This window comes from Malania oleifera, chromosome 12, assembly GCF_029873635.1.
Source record: "Malania oleifera isolate guangnan ecotype guangnan chromosome 12, ASM2987363v1, whole genome shotgun sequence".
NCBI lineage: Eukaryota > Viridiplantae > Streptophyta > Magnoliopsida > Santalales > Ximeniaceae > Malania > Malania oleifera.
In genome coordinates, this window is record NC_080428.1 from 34,405,433 (window position 1) to 34,422,645 (window position 17,213).

Below are 17,213 nucleotides of genomic sequence, written 5' to 3' on the forward strand. Positions count from 1 at the left end.
CTTTGACCTATATACCCTTTAAAATACTTGAAAAATATTTTTATAAGGTCAAAAATTATTTTATAAAGGTTAGAATCATTTTTGGAATGAAAAGCACCAAAAAGAGTTTTTCCAAATGCTGTTAGTTTTTATACATTCAAATTGAGGTGCATTTTTATCTATCAAAAACTCTTTATTTTAAAACGTGTTCAACATAAAAGTTGTAGGATTTTCTCTTAGCTTTATTTTGACAGCAAGAAAATATAATTGGAGTTATACAAAAAAAGTTATGGCCAAAATACTGAAATAGGGTCATAGTTGTCAACCAATTGAACACTGTTTACGAGAGGAACTTCAGCTGACTAAACAACACATAGAATCACTTTAGATGACCGAAGTGTAACTTTAGACGTCTGAAGAATAACTTCAGATGACTCAAGATTAAGTTCAGTCATCTGAAGATATTTTGCTGAATTTTCTAAAGAGGCAGAACCTCCTCAGATGACTGAACCCACAAGTTTAGTCATCTGAACATTGTTAATGGGCATATTTTTCAAAATTTTTTAAATTCAAACTTATATTACTTGGGCTCCAAACTTTCTAAAAACTTGGGAAATTATCTAAGGAAACTTTAGCAACAAGGAAACAAGTTTGAAAGCCTATAAATACATGGTTTTGCAAATCAAAACATACAAAGAATTGAAAAATCTGTTTGAGAATATGAAATCACTCTTGTTCTTCCAAAGTTCTCTTGTTCACTCATTGAAAATTCTTTTGCTGAGATATTCTGAAGTGCTAATCCTTCTTTCTCTGAATTCCTACTACTACTCCTCATCTAAGAAGGATATTGTTCTTTGACGTTTCAAGAATTGTTTGGATCGTTGGCTAAGCAAGGGGATATTGCTTAGAGAGGCGGGCTCTAGCCTAAAGGAGTGACTGAACGAGGGGGCATCGTTTGGAGAAGGCGGGCTCTAACCTTAACCAAGGAGTGTTGTAAATGTTTGTTCCGCCTGTTAAAGGAACATGTTTAGTGAATCCTTTGGTAGTTTGTCAAAGGCAAGGACGTAGGTTGGGTATAAGCCGAATCTCGTAAAAATCTCCGTCTCACTCTCTCTTTCCCTATTCTTTATTTTCAGTGCATATTTAAATTGCGTGGATGGTTTAAATTTGAAAATCATATAAACTACGTATATTTGGAAATCAAACAAACTTAAGATTTAATTTTGATTTGGGTTGCAGAAACCGAAAGGGAGTACGTTGGTTGAACCATTCTTTGCGGAAACCATACGGGAGTACATTACTTGGTTAAACATCCAAAGATAAATTAACTGAGAGTTTATTTGGATTCTGAATATTTGGAAAGAGTGATTGGATGATGCATTGAATATTGTATTGAAGGAAAAAATTCATATATACAGGGTTTGGTTCAAATTCATATTAACAACAGGGCTACACACAAGCTGAGAATTTTTATGATTGTTTGGTTTGATCATCATGGTAAATTGGTTGGTTTGGTTGAAAAGTTGATTACTTGTTTGGTTAAGCAATAAGTGTTGGTGTTGAAGATTAAATGTTTACTTAATTCTTGTTTGATTGACAAAATAGATAAACAAGTAAAAGGATTGGTTAAATATTAAAAGAAGTTAAGGACTTTAAAAAGAACTAAAAGAAAATTTTAAAAGACAATTCACCCCCCCTCTTGGGAAGCTATTCCTGATTTCAATCTCTATATTGAGGGGGAGTATTAAGGAAACTATAGGAAAAACATGAGGTAAATCAGGATGCATTAAATATAGGTCAGAGCTGCATATTGTTGTTGGAGGAAAATCAGGATGCATTAAATCTGGAAGAGCGACTTGCTAATTTTTTAGAGCCTGATTTTGAGGAAAGCTGGAGAAGCAGCTTGCTGTTTTTTCTAGAGTTGATTGCTGATTTTATGTCTTAGCTTTTGTATATATATATATATATATATTAGGAGAAGACATCTTGTAATATAATTCAATCAATAAGAATTCATTGGTAACAAAATTGGTTGCCAACACCAAATATTCTTCTTTTTCTATAGACATCTCTTCCTATCTCTTTTAGGGGTTTTCTTTATGTAATAAATTTTTTCTCTTTTTTGTGTCTTCTTTTCTCACTCTCTAGGATTTTTATTTGTGTAAGCAAGAATTCTCCCTTTCTAGTCTCTCTCTCTCCCCCTTACTTCCCTAACGTATGCTCTTTTCTTCCTTGTTTTCCCTCACCTCACTTGTGTTCTCTCTTTCACTAGGGTTTTGAGCCTATAAGGCTCTCTCTCTCTCCTCCTCTCCCTTACTCCCCTAATGTATGATATTTTCTCCACCTTAACCGTGCACTCTCCTCTCTTTTCCTTATCCCTTGTTTCATCCTCAGCTCCCTTATTTATAGGCAAACTAAGGCTAGGATTTCTTTAAAAAGCACAGAAATCCCAGAGCATCCCTAAGAGCAAGGAATATTACTTCCTTACCTCTCAGGGTTCTTGGAGATACCCAAAAAGCCATGCTAGCCTAAAGTAGGCTAGCTTAATTAGGATAAAGACCCAAATTGTCGAATTTAGGTGCCAGAGAGGCTTGAAATCTTTCTTATGCATGTTATCCAATGTAAAATAAACCTTGTTTAATATTGGGCATTGACACCCATATACCATTAGATGAATTCCATATGAACCTTGTAGATATTTTACTAATAAAGTCATGAATTAATTGAGGAAGTTAGGTGGTTTGCATGTTGTAAATTGGAATAAAAGTTAAAGTATCTCAAACAAATGGCACTAATCCTTCCTACCCTAAAATGTTGGATTTTAAGGAGGAGAGTTTCTTCTACATCTTGCACACAATATACTAATCAATAAATTTTTTTTCTTGTCAATGCAAATTAACGGATCTTAATAATTCCCAAAATCTTTGCCAACTAAAATGTCACTAATGAAGGTTGTTTGGTCTTTTACCTTTGAGTAATTGAAAAAGAAGATTGTGAACATTGATTTGTTGAGACTCACCTTTAATTGAAGCATTACAAAACTCATTTGGAGCTCAAGTAGGAGCATTGTCCTGAGAGGCAAAATCTTTAGCATCTAGAAGCACACCTATTGACAAACAACAAATGTAAAAAACTAGGACCTCCATGGCTATATTGAACACCCATGCTTTTTTTTGAAACAACTTCTCCATACATGTCATGAGAAGTTACAATGAGAGTGGTCACCTTATCTCAAGCCACTATAAGGTGAAAAATTACAAAGTTTAAAGCCATTTGACAAAATTAAATAGGGTAGATATCTTGTTATATTTCATGATAAGCTACACACACTTTTGAGGAAAACCAAAGTCATACATTATTTTCGAATAAACTCCACTTGAAGCAAGCTAATTCTCTGATCCAAGGTTAGTCAAATCTAGTTGAATAAGACCTTCATTTTGTAAAACACGTTACAAAGGCTAATCAATAAAAAAATTTGCAGTCGAAATAAAGTTATCCCTCCTCACAAATTAGCACTATCATGATTTTTCTACTATCTATATTGGGAATATCAGGATGTGAAAGCCCTCTACACCATTTCAATTTCATTATAAAAAATAAAGTAGTTGTAACTTCCTAGACCAAAATCTAAAATCATATTCCATAAAATATAAAATCTTAACATTTTTTATTACAAAAAAGGATAAAAATATTTTGTTATAGCTAATCAACTGGTTCGACTGAGTTCAATGGGATTGCCCACCAAGTTGGTTCAGTTAGCCTTGTAGAATCAGAATAATTATTGAGAACCAAACTTGACCCAATCCAAATTGGACTATCCGTGGTTGAAAGCCGATCAATCCATCTCTTGCTATTAAACATAAATGTAAACATTCGGTAGAATTTACCAACCACTAGAATTAAAACCAAGACCATCATGAATTACTCTCTAGAGTGCCAACACACCAACTAGTAGTTTCAATTTATTAACTAAATATCTAAAACAAATAGCCAGGCCCACAAAAACTACAAATATATTTCAATTTTTATTTTTTTGATTGAAAATAAATAGAAAATTTAAAGAATTGTCATAAGAACTTCAAATATTTATTTTGTTTTTTTGACTAAAAGTAAATATAAATTTTAAAGAATATTTTTTCATCAAAATAAAAAGTAATTCAAACTTTAAATTTGATTTAGATGTTTGTTAAAATTTTTACATGTTATTTTTTTTCTTTTACTTTAACTCACTTATATATGTGATTTTTAATCAAATGTTTTTCTACAAATTTGTCCGACCAATTTCGACTTAAATGCGAACATAAATTTAATAAGATATTTTATAATTACCATACTTAATTTTGATGATAACTCCCCCACATATTAATAGCAGATGCATTTGAGAAGTATAGTATCAACGTGACTATCTCGATTTATATCAAACAACATGTTATTTCCTAGCCCTCGGGCAATGGCTCAGGTGGCAAGGGCGGGTTTGGGATGGGTCATTTGTTGGTTTAAGTTCCAAATTCAATTCCTACTCCAAGCAAGCAAATCCTATATTTACCCCTGCGCAGTGAGAGAAGCCTTGTTGCGTGGGCGTGGGAATAACCTGAGTATCCTGCATCACCACCAGAGTGTGCCCAGTCAATGAGAGTGTCAATTGGAGTGTCAACTAGATGTGTGGAGAAGCCAGGACACCATCGTAATTAAAAAAAAAAAAACATGTTATTTCCTAGTCCCACCTTCCTCCTTTAATCCGGCCGTTCCATTTTTCCCGCCAAAACGGGGGAACCTCGTCTTGTTCCCGCCAATACTCAGATCGTAAAGTGCTCCTCTCTCCTCTCCTCTCTCTCTCTCTCTCTCTCTCTCTCACTATCTCTCCTTCTGTAACTCTTTCTTCCTCTCTCATTGCGACGCTTCTCTCTCCAACAGAAACACACACGAAGAAATGGATATCAGCGAAGAAGTCAGAGCAGCTCACAAGCGAGAGTTCTTGCAGTTCCTAGATCAAGATGTAACCCCACCATTTTTCTCATCCCCCCCCCTCTCTCTCTCTCTCTGGCTCTTCCTCTAACTTTCTCTCTCTAACATTTCATCAGGTCGGCAAGGGTTTCTACGTCGACGAAATCAAGACCATGATCCACCACAGGCGGCGGCGCCGCCTCATCGTCAACATCTCCGATCTCCTTGATTATAAGTCCGACTTGGCTCGGAGGTTCGTACACTTAGTAAATCAATCAATCAACGAATCAATTGCTCAGGTCGTCTGATTTTAACCTTTTTGTGCTTCCTCAGAATCCTCAAGAGTCCTGGTGAGTACATGCAACCCTTCTCTGATGCGGTGACGGAGGTCACTCGCAACCTCGACCCTAAGTACTTGAAAGAAGGGGAACAAGTTCTGGTGGGCTTTGAAGGCCCCTTTGTCTCGCGCCGCGTCACGCCCAGGGACCTTCTCTCGGAATTCATTGGCTCCATGGTCTGCGTTGAGGGCATCGTCACCAAATGTATTTCTGTTTCTATAACATTTCTTTGCTTCCCTAATTTTGATTCTTTATGATTATAAAAGTCTTTTCAACTTGACTTGCAGTTTTCTGTTTCCGTTTCATTTTTTATGAACATCGTATACAATCCAACCTCTAGTATGACTGGTTGCAGAGGAAATTGTTTTAGGCGGCTGGGGGCGGGGGCAGGGTAAAGAAAAATATTGTTTGAGTCATTTGAAAAAAATAAATTTAGGCGTTTTAAAACTGTAAGAACTGCAAAAGCAAGGTTGAATTGAGCTCAGCAGAATGAGGGTCTCTTTACTTTCCTTTTCGAACTCCCAATAGTGATAAATTCAGGGTTCAAAGGTTAATTCACTATTATTGATCAATTTCTCTAAGACATGCCAGAGATCTTAATTTGCTTCACAGCATATTTTTATATTTATATATCAGACTATTTTATGTAAAATTGTGAGTTGTACATATATTAATATTGCTTTTTCTAAAGCTGTCTTCAACTATCTTTTGTAATGGGGAATATGTGTTGGCATATGAATTAGCTCAGGCAGCACGAAAGATATGATATGATTGGCGAGATCAGTTTAATTAAGAGTGATTATTATGACTTATGACAAGAGACATGCATAATGCACAAGCAAACACAAAACAACTGGATGTCCCAAGCTGAATACATATTTTAGGCTGTAAGAAATCAAAGAAATGAAGAAGAGAAGAAACAGAGGAGCTAACGAGCTTGCATGGAGGAATTTCTGTATTATTTCACTGAACGAGAAAAATATGTAATGAATTACAAGGAGAGAGGCTATACATATATATAAGCTTATGCCTAACAAACTAGTCGAATCTGTACACTCAGCGACGAAAGAATATACAGCGCATAACAGAAAAAAATGACAGAGAGAATAATTACAACAGAAAGAATATTACAGTAGAGACGAATAACAGAAATAAGAAAGAGAAATTATGTAGCTGCTGTTGCTGTATCTTGTAATATCCCCCCCGCAAGATGGAGAACAGAGATTTACTATTCCCATCTTGAAAAGGGGAGAATGAAGAAGGTATGATGGTAGGGACTTGGTGAACATGTCAGCAAGCTGCAATTGAGAGGGAACATGGGCAGTTTATACACTGCCTTCCTGGATTTTGTCTCGGATTATATGGCAGTCCAACTCAATGTGTTTAGTTCTTTCATGAAATACAGGGTTAGCTGCAATATGAAGTGCTGCTAAGTTGTCATAGTGGAGGATTGCAGCTTGAGGGTGAGGAATGAGGAGATCAGCAAGTAAATAATGCAGCCAAGTGAGTTCAGAACAGGTTGCAGCCATAGACCGATACTCAACTTCAGCTGAAGAACGAGAAACCACTGATTGTTTCTTGGATTTCCAAGAAAAAAGAGAGCTGCCCAAGAATACACAGTAACCGGTAATGGACTGACAAGTATCAAGGCAAGAACCCCAATCAGAGTCACAATATGCGCTGAGTTGCAAGGGAGATGAGGCTGATAGAAAAATGCCTTGACCCGGGAATGCCCTAATGTACCTCAGCACTTGGTGAGCTGCTGTTAAGTGCACTGTAGTGGGTTTGTCCATGAATTGGCTCAAACTTTGGACAGGATAGCTGATATCAGGCCTAGTAATGGTCAGGTATAGTAGGCGCCCAATGAGTCTCCTATATGTGCTTGGATCAGTCAGGGGTGTTCCTGCCTCTTTGCTTAACCTCAAATTTTGATCCATAGGAAGTTTGAGAGGTTTAGAACAGAGAGTGCCTGAGTCAGCAAGGATGTCCAAAGCATATTTTCTTTGGCATATATGAATTCCTTGATTAGTTCTAGCAACCTCAAGGCCAAGAAAGTATCTCAAACACCCGAGGTCCTTAATTTTGAATTTGTCATCTATAAAGGTCTTGAGGGAGTCAATAGAGTCTTTGGAGTTGCTTGCCACGATTATGTCATCCACATAGACTAAGAGGGCCATAAATGACTCGCCATTAAGCATAGTGAAGAGACTATAATCAGTTTGGGATTGGGTGAAACCAAATTTAACAAGGGATGAAGAGAACTTAGAGTATTATTGCCTAGATGCTTGTTTAAGTCCATAAAGGCTCTTGAGAAGTTTGCAGACCTGATGTGACTGCCCTTTAGTGTATCCAGGTGGCCTTTTCATATAGATATCTTCCTCCAATTCACCATGGAGGAAGGCATTGTTAACATCGAATTGATGTAAGTACCATCCTTTTGTTGCAGCAACTGTCAATAGACACCTCACTGTCACAAGCTTTGCAATTGGAGAGAAAGTTTCATTGTAATCAATGCCTTCTTGTTGTGTATACCCTTTGCCAACTAGGCGAGCCTTCAACCTTTCAACAGTCCCATCCGAGTTGAATTTTACCTTGTAGATATACTTGCAATCAATAGCTTCTTTCCCCGCAGGTAGGACAGTGACTTCCCAAGTATTGTTAAGTTCCAAGGCTTCCAATTCAGCATCCATGGCCTTGCACCAGCTAGGATCCTTTGCTTCCTGTTTGTAAGTGCTGGGTTCAGTGTGTGTTGTGATAGAAAATGAAAAGGCTTGAAACACGGGTGAATTTATGATAGGACAAAGAGTTAAGCAAAGGAGAAGGTTTACCTGAAGGGGGAGCAGATATCTTGGTCAAACATTGAGCTGGTGCAGTGAGGGTCACCTGTTGACAATGAAAATCTTGCAAATATTGAGGTACTCATCGACATCTAACGGATTTATGGAGAGGCAAAAGAGGAGGTTGATCTAAGGTGGCTGGTTCAATGGATGGGAGTGGATGAGTAAGAGAAAGAGGGTCAGAAGTTGGAATAGTGGAGGAAGAGTCTATAGAAGGTGGAGCCAATGCAGCTGGTGAATTGGAATGATGCTGAATTGGCAAGGGAACATTGATGTTATCAAGAATGGGAGTTGGAAACACAGGTGTTTTAGCATCTAAGATGGGCCGAGAGGATTGTGAAACTGGGTGAAAGGGAAAGACAGCTTCAGGGAATACAATGTCTCTTGGTAGAAAATTGGTATTGGTGTCAAGGTCCAAAAGTTTGTAACCTTCAACTCCAAAAGGGTAGCCAAGGAAAACACATCTCCTTCCCCTAGGATCAAATTTCTTCCTCCCATGTGCTAAGGTGGTGGCAAAACCAAGGCAACCAAAAATCCTCATATGAATAAGGAGGTTTTGTATGAAAGAGCACTTCAAAGGGACTTTTGTTGCTTAATGAAGGTGTAGGGGGTCTATTAATTATGTAAGTAGCAGTCAAAACACTATCATTCCAATACTTTAAAGGGATGAAAGCTTGAAACCTTAATGCCCGAGCCACATTTAAGAGGTGTTGGTGTTTTCTTTCTACTATGCCATTTTGTTGAGGGGTTTCTATGCAAGATCTTTGATGAATGATTCCTTTATGATGAAAGAAATTTGTCAATTTAAACTCAACCCCCTTGTCACTTCGTAAAATCTGAATTTTAACACCAAATTGGGTTTTCACCAAGTTGTAAAAAGACTCAATGCATTTTCGGGTTTCGGTCTTTGTTTTAAGAAAATATAGCCAAGTGCTTCTAGAATGGTCATCAACAATGGTCAAGAAGTACCTTGAACCATTATGGGCAGTGACTGAACATGGGCCCCAAAGATCACAATGTAATAACTCGAAAGGTTTAGAGGAAATGATGTTGACTAAATGGAAAAGGAAGACGATGTTGCTTGGCCATAGGACAAACATAGCAAGGCTTTTCATTAATTAGGGAAACATTTTCTTTTACAATAAGATCTTCAATCAAGCCTAGTCTAGGAAAAGAAACATGACCTAGGCGACAATGCCATAGATCTGAAACAGTGACGGTATTGAAGGCAGAAGCAGAAATGGAAATGTCCCTTTTTAAGAGCTTTGAAAAAACAGCTACTAAGGTTGAAGCAGACACTTCAGTTCTCAGCAAGTGGTACAAGCCATTCCTCACTTCACCCATCCCAATCGTTGTCCAAGATAAAAGGTCTTGAATGAAGCAAGAATCAGAAAAAAAAACAAAGCAGCAAGTCAGTGAGTATGCAAGCTTCTTGGCTGAAAGTAAATTGAAGGAAAAATAAGGTACACAAAGAACGTCTTGGAGAGTTAATGACTTAGAAATATTAACAACTCCAACATGTGTGACCGGGACTTGATTACCATTTGGTAATTTTACTGAGCGTGAAACAGTTGAAGTAATGATAGAAAAGAAATTGGTGATGCATACCATATGGTCTGTTGCACCTGTATCAATAATCCAAGGTATATCTCCTAACTTAGGTATTTTGTGTGTGTTAGTGGAAAGGCTCAAATATATACCAGACATTTTAGAAGTGCCAGGCTTGGTGGAGGCAGTAATAAGATTGGATTGAATCTGATTAGGGGAGTTCAAGTTGGATGAAAGATCCTTGTGCTGAAATAAGGTCATAAGCTGCTGATATTGAGCTTTGGTTAAACCAATTCTAGCATCACTTCCTTCCTCAGATTCAGAAGACACAGAGAGAGCTGTCTGGTTTGCAAACGAGCTAGAGACCTTGGCTTTGTTATGAAGCTTATGGCCTGGAGGGTAACCATGAAGCTTGTAGCATTTGTCTGCAGTGTGTCCTGAGATGTTGCAGTGACCACAAACCGGAGCTGTTGCATTGCCTGCCTTGAAGCAATTCTCAATGGAATGCCCCCTGAATCCTACAATAAGTGCAGTATGGTCTGTCCCTTTTCTGAGGGGCCACGGGTTTTGAAGTGAACTTAGTGGGAATGAAGGATTTTCTGGCAGCAAGTGCCATGGACTCAAGTGAAGGTCCAGAAGACACCATTTGATGTTGGCGTTCCTGTTGTTGAACCAAGGAAAAAACCTTGTTCGCAGGTGGCAAAGGGTCTAGGAGCATGACCTGATCTTTGACATTTGCATAACTATCATTTAAACCCATTAAAAATTGGATGACACAGTCCCTCTGATAGCGTTCATATAATATTTGTCCACAACAATCTGGAATAGGGTCATAAATTGAAAGCTCATCCCAGAGAGTTTTGAGCTTACCGTAATTGCTCACAGAGTCTTGTTCTTGCAGCAAGCTGGCCAAAGCCTTCAACTGAAAAATTCTTGGTCCATTCTATTGAGAAAAACGATCTTGCAACTCTGGCTAAATCTCCCTAGCATCATCAACAAAGACAACGCTAGACTTGATGGTGTTGCTGATGGAGTTCTGAATCCATGAGACAATCATATCATTGCAGCGTTCCCAGATTTCCAATAAAGGGTCAGAGAGATCAGTGGGCCTCGAAATCGCTCCATTGATGAATCCGAGTTTGTTTATGGTTCTCAATGCTCGACACATTGCATGAGACCAGGTGGCATAATTCTCCGTAGTAAGGTCAGTAACGAGGTTGACAACAGGGTTATTGCTGTTGTCCAATCGGTATGGATTGGCAGGATCTCCAAGGTTTAAGAAATTTGAAGATGAGGTGTTTGTATTGTTGTTGGTGTTGGGGTTGCCAGGTGCGGCAATAGGAGTCTGAGTCTCAGTCGATGAATCCTCCATGGATGATTGTGCTCGCTGCTCTGATACCATGTAAGAAATCAAAGAAATGAAGAAGAGAAGAAACAGAGGAGCCAATGAGCTTGCATGGGGGAATTTCTGTATAGTTTCACTGAACGAGAAAAATATGTAATGAATTACAAGGAGAGAGGCTATACATATATATAAGCTTATGCCTAACAAACTAGTCGAATCTGTACACTTAGCAACGAAAGAATATACAGCGCATACCAGAAAAGAATAACAGAGAGAATAATTACAACAGAAAGAATAATTACAGCAGAGAAGAATAGCAGAAATAAGAAAGAGAAATTATGTAGCTGCTGCTGCTGTATCTTGTAATATAGGCTGCTTTTTTTTTTAATGTTTTTTTGAATATATTTTTTGTTAAAACAAAAATCATAAGATAACATGTTTCCAGAGGAATTATATTTGTAGTAGAACATCGCCAATATCTTGTGTTTTCAGTCATTCGCATGTTTCTGTGTTTTCATTGATCATGTTGTATTTGGATTGGTGGGTTCCAGCATATTAAAAAAAAATTAGTTCAATCCTGATTAGATAATTTGTTAGCAATACTTTGGCAAATAAACATCTTACCAGATATGCAAATGTCTAATGAATTACTTCTCTCATCTTTAGGTTCCCTTGTGAGGCCAAAGGTTGTTAAAAGTGTGCACTTCTGCCCTACAACTGGGTCTTTCACTACCCGTGAATATAGAGATATTACATCAAATATGGGTTTACCCACAGGATCTGTATATCCTACAAGGGTAATCTCTGTTTTATGCCATCATACTTTATAATGTTAATGGCTCAGAGCAGGTCTTTTAAGAATTAAACTGTTTCAGGATGAAAATGGCAATATTTTGGTGACTGAGTTCGGGTTATGCAAATACAAAGACCATCAAACCTTATCAATGCAGGAAGTGCCTGAGAATTCTGCTCCTGGTCAGCTTCCACGAACTGTGGATGTCATAGTTGAGGATGACCTGGTGGATTCATGCAAGCCTGGAGATCGTGTGGCAATTGTGGGGATATATAAAGCCCTTCCTGGAAAAAGCAAGGGCAGTGTAAATGGAGTATTCAGGTTGCTTTAGTCATATTGACTACTTGCAATATATATGTTTTAATAATTTATGATAATATTAATTTAGCTGATTCAAAATGTGTTTAAATGCTGTTTGTATGCAGGACTGTCCTCGTAGCTAACAATATTTCTCTTCTCAACAAGGATGCAAATGCACCGATATATACTCCCGAAGATGTAAGCAACATAAAAAAGATATCTGAGAGAGATGACATCTTTGACCTGCTTGGTAATTCACTTGCACCATCTATATATGGTCACTCTTGGATAAAGAAAGCAGTGATTTTGTTGATGCTCGGTGGAATGGAAAAGAACTTAAAGAATGGAACCCATTTGCGAGGGTGAGTAATAATTTGCTGATGCTTTGTGCTAGCATTTATATGTTGCTGATGAACACAAATGTATTCTTCCAATTTTTTGTACTTGGGCACATGTACCCTTCTACTATTTTGTTCAATCCAGGGCTATTAATGCCATGTCATAAGATTCCATATTAAATCTTAACCAATATTCTGTTCTTTTTAGAGACATAAACATGATGATGGTCGGGGATCCTTCTGTTGCCAAATCTCAGCTGTTAAGAGCAATAATGAATATTGCTCCTTTGGCCATATCAACCACTGGTCGGGGTTCTTCTGGTGTTGGTTTGACAGCTGCAGTTACTTCTGATCAAGAAACAGGTCCTGAATTTAAGTTAGTTATCATGTTTAGCCTCATATGGTGATTGTTTCTAAATAATTGCTGTTTTTTATGATCAGGAGAAAGAAGGCTAGAAGCTGGTGCAATGGTTCTTGCAGACCGAGGTGTTGTTTGCATTGATGAGTTTGACAAGATGAATGATCAAGATCGTGTTGCCATACATGAAGTTATGGAGCAGCAGACTGTAACTATTGCCAAAGCTGGTATCCATGCTTCTCTAAATGCTCGATGTAGTGTGGTGGCGGCTGCAAACCCAATATATGGAACTGTAAGTTGCTTGTGTAATGCAAATTCGACTTGGTGTTCACATGTTTGAATAATTCTGCTTCTTATTTGACTGATTTGATTTAAAAATTTATTGAATGGATTTACAGTATGACCGCTCGTTGACACCTACAAAGAATATTGGACTTCCGGACTCCTTGCTTTCTCGTTTTGATTTGCTTTTTATTGTATTGGATCAAATGGATCCTGATATAGATCGTCTAGTCTCAGAGCATGTCTTACGTATGCATCGATATCATTCTGCAGTAGATGGAGGTAGGTGAGCTGGTTTTTCTTATGTGGAAGAACTTTGGCCTTTCTTAAATGTAAATAGAATGCTCAACTGAAGCAACTAAAAAAATTTAGATGGGATGGCAATTGATGGGAGTTCAAGATACGGACAAGAAGATGATTCTGAGACAGGTTCATCTGTCTTTGTCAAGTATAATCGGATGCTACATGGGAAGAAAACCGAAAGGGGTCGAAAGCGTGATACACTCACCATCAAGTTTCTTAAGAAGTATATTCATTATGCGAAGCACAGGATCCAGCCTGAGCTGACTGATGAGGTGGCAATGCTTTTTTGTTGTTATTTTTCATATATCTATTTGTTTATTGCTTTTATATCATATATCAATTGCATGCATGCTGTATCCTATTCATGCAAGCCAATGTTTCTAGATAATTGAAGATCAGGGCCTATAAATTTCTTAATTTATGTTGCCCCTATGGTCTTCTCAACTTAAATTTGTGTGTGTGGTTGGTTTGGGCCCTATTCTAACAGTTCTCATCAACAGGCATCGGAACACATTGCAGCTACATATGCAGACCTACGAAATGCCAGTTCAAATGCTAAGGTTGGATTCTTTATCAGCTGCTGATTTATTAGGCACAAAGATGCCATAGATTTTTTTTAATCATTTGAGATAATGCTACTCTTTTTTTTATTTTTAAATTATTCCCTTTTGGTGACAGACTGGGGGAGGGACACTTCCAATTACTGCCAGAACCTTAGAAACAATCATACGGCTGTCTACTGCTCATGCCAAGCTGAAGTTGAGCAGAAAGGTACTTTGTTTGAATTACTGTTTTGATTTGTTTCCCTACAAAATATTTTGTGGTCTGTTTTCATTATATAAATCCAATTTTTTTTTTCACTCACAGCTGTGATTTCCTGGAGCTTTGACGCCATATGAGCAAAATGAAAAAGTTATTAGATATATATTCCTCAACTCATATTGCCCTTAGTTGTCATTACAGCTTCACTAGTGCATGTTGTATAAGTATTTCATGCGTGTTCTTTGCGTTAGATTGTTGATGGTTAATTTTTCTTGGCAGGTTACTAAATCAGATGTTGAAGCTGCTCTTAAAGTTCTTAATTTTGCCATTTATCATAAAGAGTTGACTGACATGGAGGAGCGAGAGCAAGAAAGGGAGAGAGAATTTGAGAGAAATCACAGAGCTGATCGCCAATCTGGCGGTAGAACTGGAAATGGTTTTAGTGCTCATAGAGGAGGGTATGTTGATGTCATTTTCTTGTCCAGGGAATTTTTTTTTCAACGTGGTGCAAGTATAGATCGAATAAGTAAGATTTAGGAATTTCTGTAGTGAAATAATTGAAGCAGATTTTCTCACTACCCTGCGACCTTTGTTGACTGTTGACAAAAGTATCTCAAGTGAATGCCAGAAAAAGACACCATTAATAGGCTTAGTTCTGGCAGCATGTGTTCAACTGATAAATTCTGCCTTACTATCTTGTCAGTATAAAGATTTCACTTAACCCCGCGTAAAAAAAATGTTGCCTAATCTGAAATATTGTTTGTTTGGGGAAACTACTCCCTGGAAGGGTGCAAAATTACCATATGCATTGTCAAGCATGCCTACCGGGTTGATGTTCTATAGCATGCGTTTGGAGATAAAGTCTTTCCATGCTAGCTTGTAAATATAAAAGATTTCACTAAATCTGAAAATTTGTTTGGGTAGGGAAACAACAGCCTGGATGGCTAGAAGAGAGTGTGCATTGTTAGCATTTATCTAGCTCTGCATCTGGGATAATGATGTTATGGCCAAAAATTGAACTGAAACTGAATAGTGCTAAATCAAGGCAGCATGGGTTGGAAATGAAACAAAAATAGGAGGTTATCAGAAAGGCAACTGCCCTTCCTCATAGTGTACAAGTGGGATTTCATTTTCCTGTCGGATGTTTCAAGATTTGCAGTACAGGTTCCTTTTTTCATGTTTGATTTGAAAAATTACCTTTTTTTTTTTTTTTAAAATCTCTTTGGATGATTTGAATTATCACTTAGATAACGTTTGGGAACATGGGTTTCGAGGCTTGGATTTGGATTTGTGTGGATTTGGAAGAAACTCAGACAATTTTATACTGCATTTTGTCCAAATCCATACAAATCCAAATCCAAGCCTTGAAATCTATGCTTCCAAATAAGACTAATTTTGGTTGCCCTTGCATTCTTCAAACCTTGTATCCTCTGATTCGCACTTAATTTTTTGTATTATATAAAATCAACTACCCATTGCTATGGTTAACTTGTGCTATTAGTGGACTGGATCCTGGATATAAATAACTTACTACTCCCTTTGTGTTGCGTGATTGATGATAATTTTTCTGTTAACATTATTTGTTTCTTTATTTTTAAGTGCAACAAGGGATGCCATGGAAGTAGACAATCCTCCCATTGAGCAATCTGGTGCCACTATTTCCCAGGAGAGGTTTGTGTACCAGCATTCCACTTTGTTTAATTTCCCAGGAGACCTTAAGTGCCCCATTATTTGTTGCTCATTATACTTATCTTTTTGGCCTGGGTTTGCAGAATCGAAGCATTTAATTCTGCATTTGGTCAGCATATGTCCACAAACCACTTGGAGAGCATATCTATTGCTGATATTGAAGAGGTTGTTAACATTGGAGCAACTGTACGTTACTCACGGACAGAGATAGTATCCCTGTTAAAGGTAAAATTTGATGTGTGATGAATTCATTAGGATGAATCATGCATAAGGGGACTTCGAAACTCATTGAGCCTGCTACACATTTGTTTCGTGGTGATGTGTGCCACTACTTGATATTTAATGCATTTTTTTTTTCCAGAGACTAGAAGATGCTAACAGCTTGATGCTAGACAATGAAACAGTGTACATGATCTCTGGTTGAAGGAAGAGTATGCAGCGGTGAGGTTTAGGTCAATAAAGAAATTGCTAACATTATAATTACAGGTTTTTTTGGATAAGTAATATTGTGCTTCAGAGTTCATTCACAACATAAAAAAACTATGGTATCATCCTAACCTACAGCAATGAATTTCAGGGAGCATTATATGCTGAATCTGCTCAGAAGTTACCTTTCAACGGGGTATTTAGCATATAACTTTTTCTGATCTGCTGTGCTTCTGGATCGGCCTATTAGAGGTGCCTTGCTCAAAAGATGAATGAAGCTAAAAAGACAGAATGGAGGACCGTTCTAAATCAACTATCATTTATTTTGGTAGGGCAGTGGAGTGTGTAGATATATGTATTTTTGCATAGCATGTGTCAAGTGTTCAATTTTTATCAGGAGCAATGCAAGTTTTGCAGGAATTAATCAAGTTTTCCAGATTCAACAACCCTCGGAACTTGTTTATATATAGCATTAAATTTCGACCAGCTTGAAATTGGAATTTGAAAAGTGGGTGAGCTTATGTTGGTTTATGGTCAAAATTTTGACAGTGTTGACTGTTGTATCATCACGTCAATTGGCATTAACATGACTAAATTGACTTTTGCAAAGTCGGTGGGCTTTGAGTAAACTAATTTTCCATTAGTTGGTTTTTGTTTATTACTCAAATCGCCCTCTTCTTCCTTTGCTATTGCCCTCCCTCCCCTCGTTTTGAGATACGGAGAGCCCCTTTCTTCTCCCTGCTCTTCTTCCTCTGCCAATGACTATTGAGGCCTACGAGGTAGGAGTGTTGGTGATTGTTTACTCAAAAAAAAGAAGAGGATTCTACCAGTGTAAATATGAACCTAACTTCCGAATAAGGTACCCTAATTTCTCTCATTTTCAAGTTCTCTATGATTTTATGTTCAATCTAGTAACAGAAGCAAGGTTCTGGAGTTGAAGAATTGGTTTTGCCGCTTGATTTCATTATTGT

At 37.6% G+C, this 17,213-nt stretch overlaps 1 protein-coding gene across 1 annotated transcript; it reads left to right on the plus strand.

Moving 5' to 3' along the window:
• Positions 1-4,735: 4,735 nt before the first annotated feature.
• Positions 4,736-16,885, plus strand: LOC131144993 (DNA replication licensing factor MCM3 homolog 2). Its single transcript, XM_058094006.1, has 17 exons — positions 4,736-4,975; positions 5,061-5,176; positions 5,257-5,465; positions 11,658-11,788; positions 11,867-12,105; positions 12,210-12,446; positions 12,631-12,785; positions 12,864-13,072; positions 13,179-13,344; positions 13,435-13,637; positions 13,866-13,925; positions 14,044-14,136; positions 14,407-14,585; positions 15,727-15,798; positions 15,900-16,041; positions 16,178-16,257; positions 16,394-16,885. Exons 1-16 carry the CDS (start codon positions 4,910-4,912, stop codon positions 16,238-16,240), a joined length of 2,340 nt encoding a protein of 779 aa, XP_057949989.1. The 5' UTR covers positions 4,736-4,909; the 3' UTR covers positions 16,241-16,257; positions 16,394-16,885.
• The last annotated feature ends 328 nt before the right edge of the window (positions 16,886-17,213 follow it).

Bases quoted from the DNA above. Each gene is read 5' to 3' on its own strand.
- LOC131144993 (XM_058094006.1), top strand. From the start codon at position 4,910: ATGGATATCAGCGAAGAAGTCAGAGCAGCTCACAAGCGAGAGTTCTTG. The intron at 4,976-5,060 runs GTAACCCCACCA...ACATTTCATCAG, and splicing joins TGCAGTTCCTAGATCAAGAT to GTCGGCAAGGGTTTCTACGT. The intron at 12,447-12,630 runs GTGAGTAATAAT...TGTTCTTTTTAG, and splicing joins AATGGAACCCATTTGCGAGG to AGACATAAACATGATGATGG.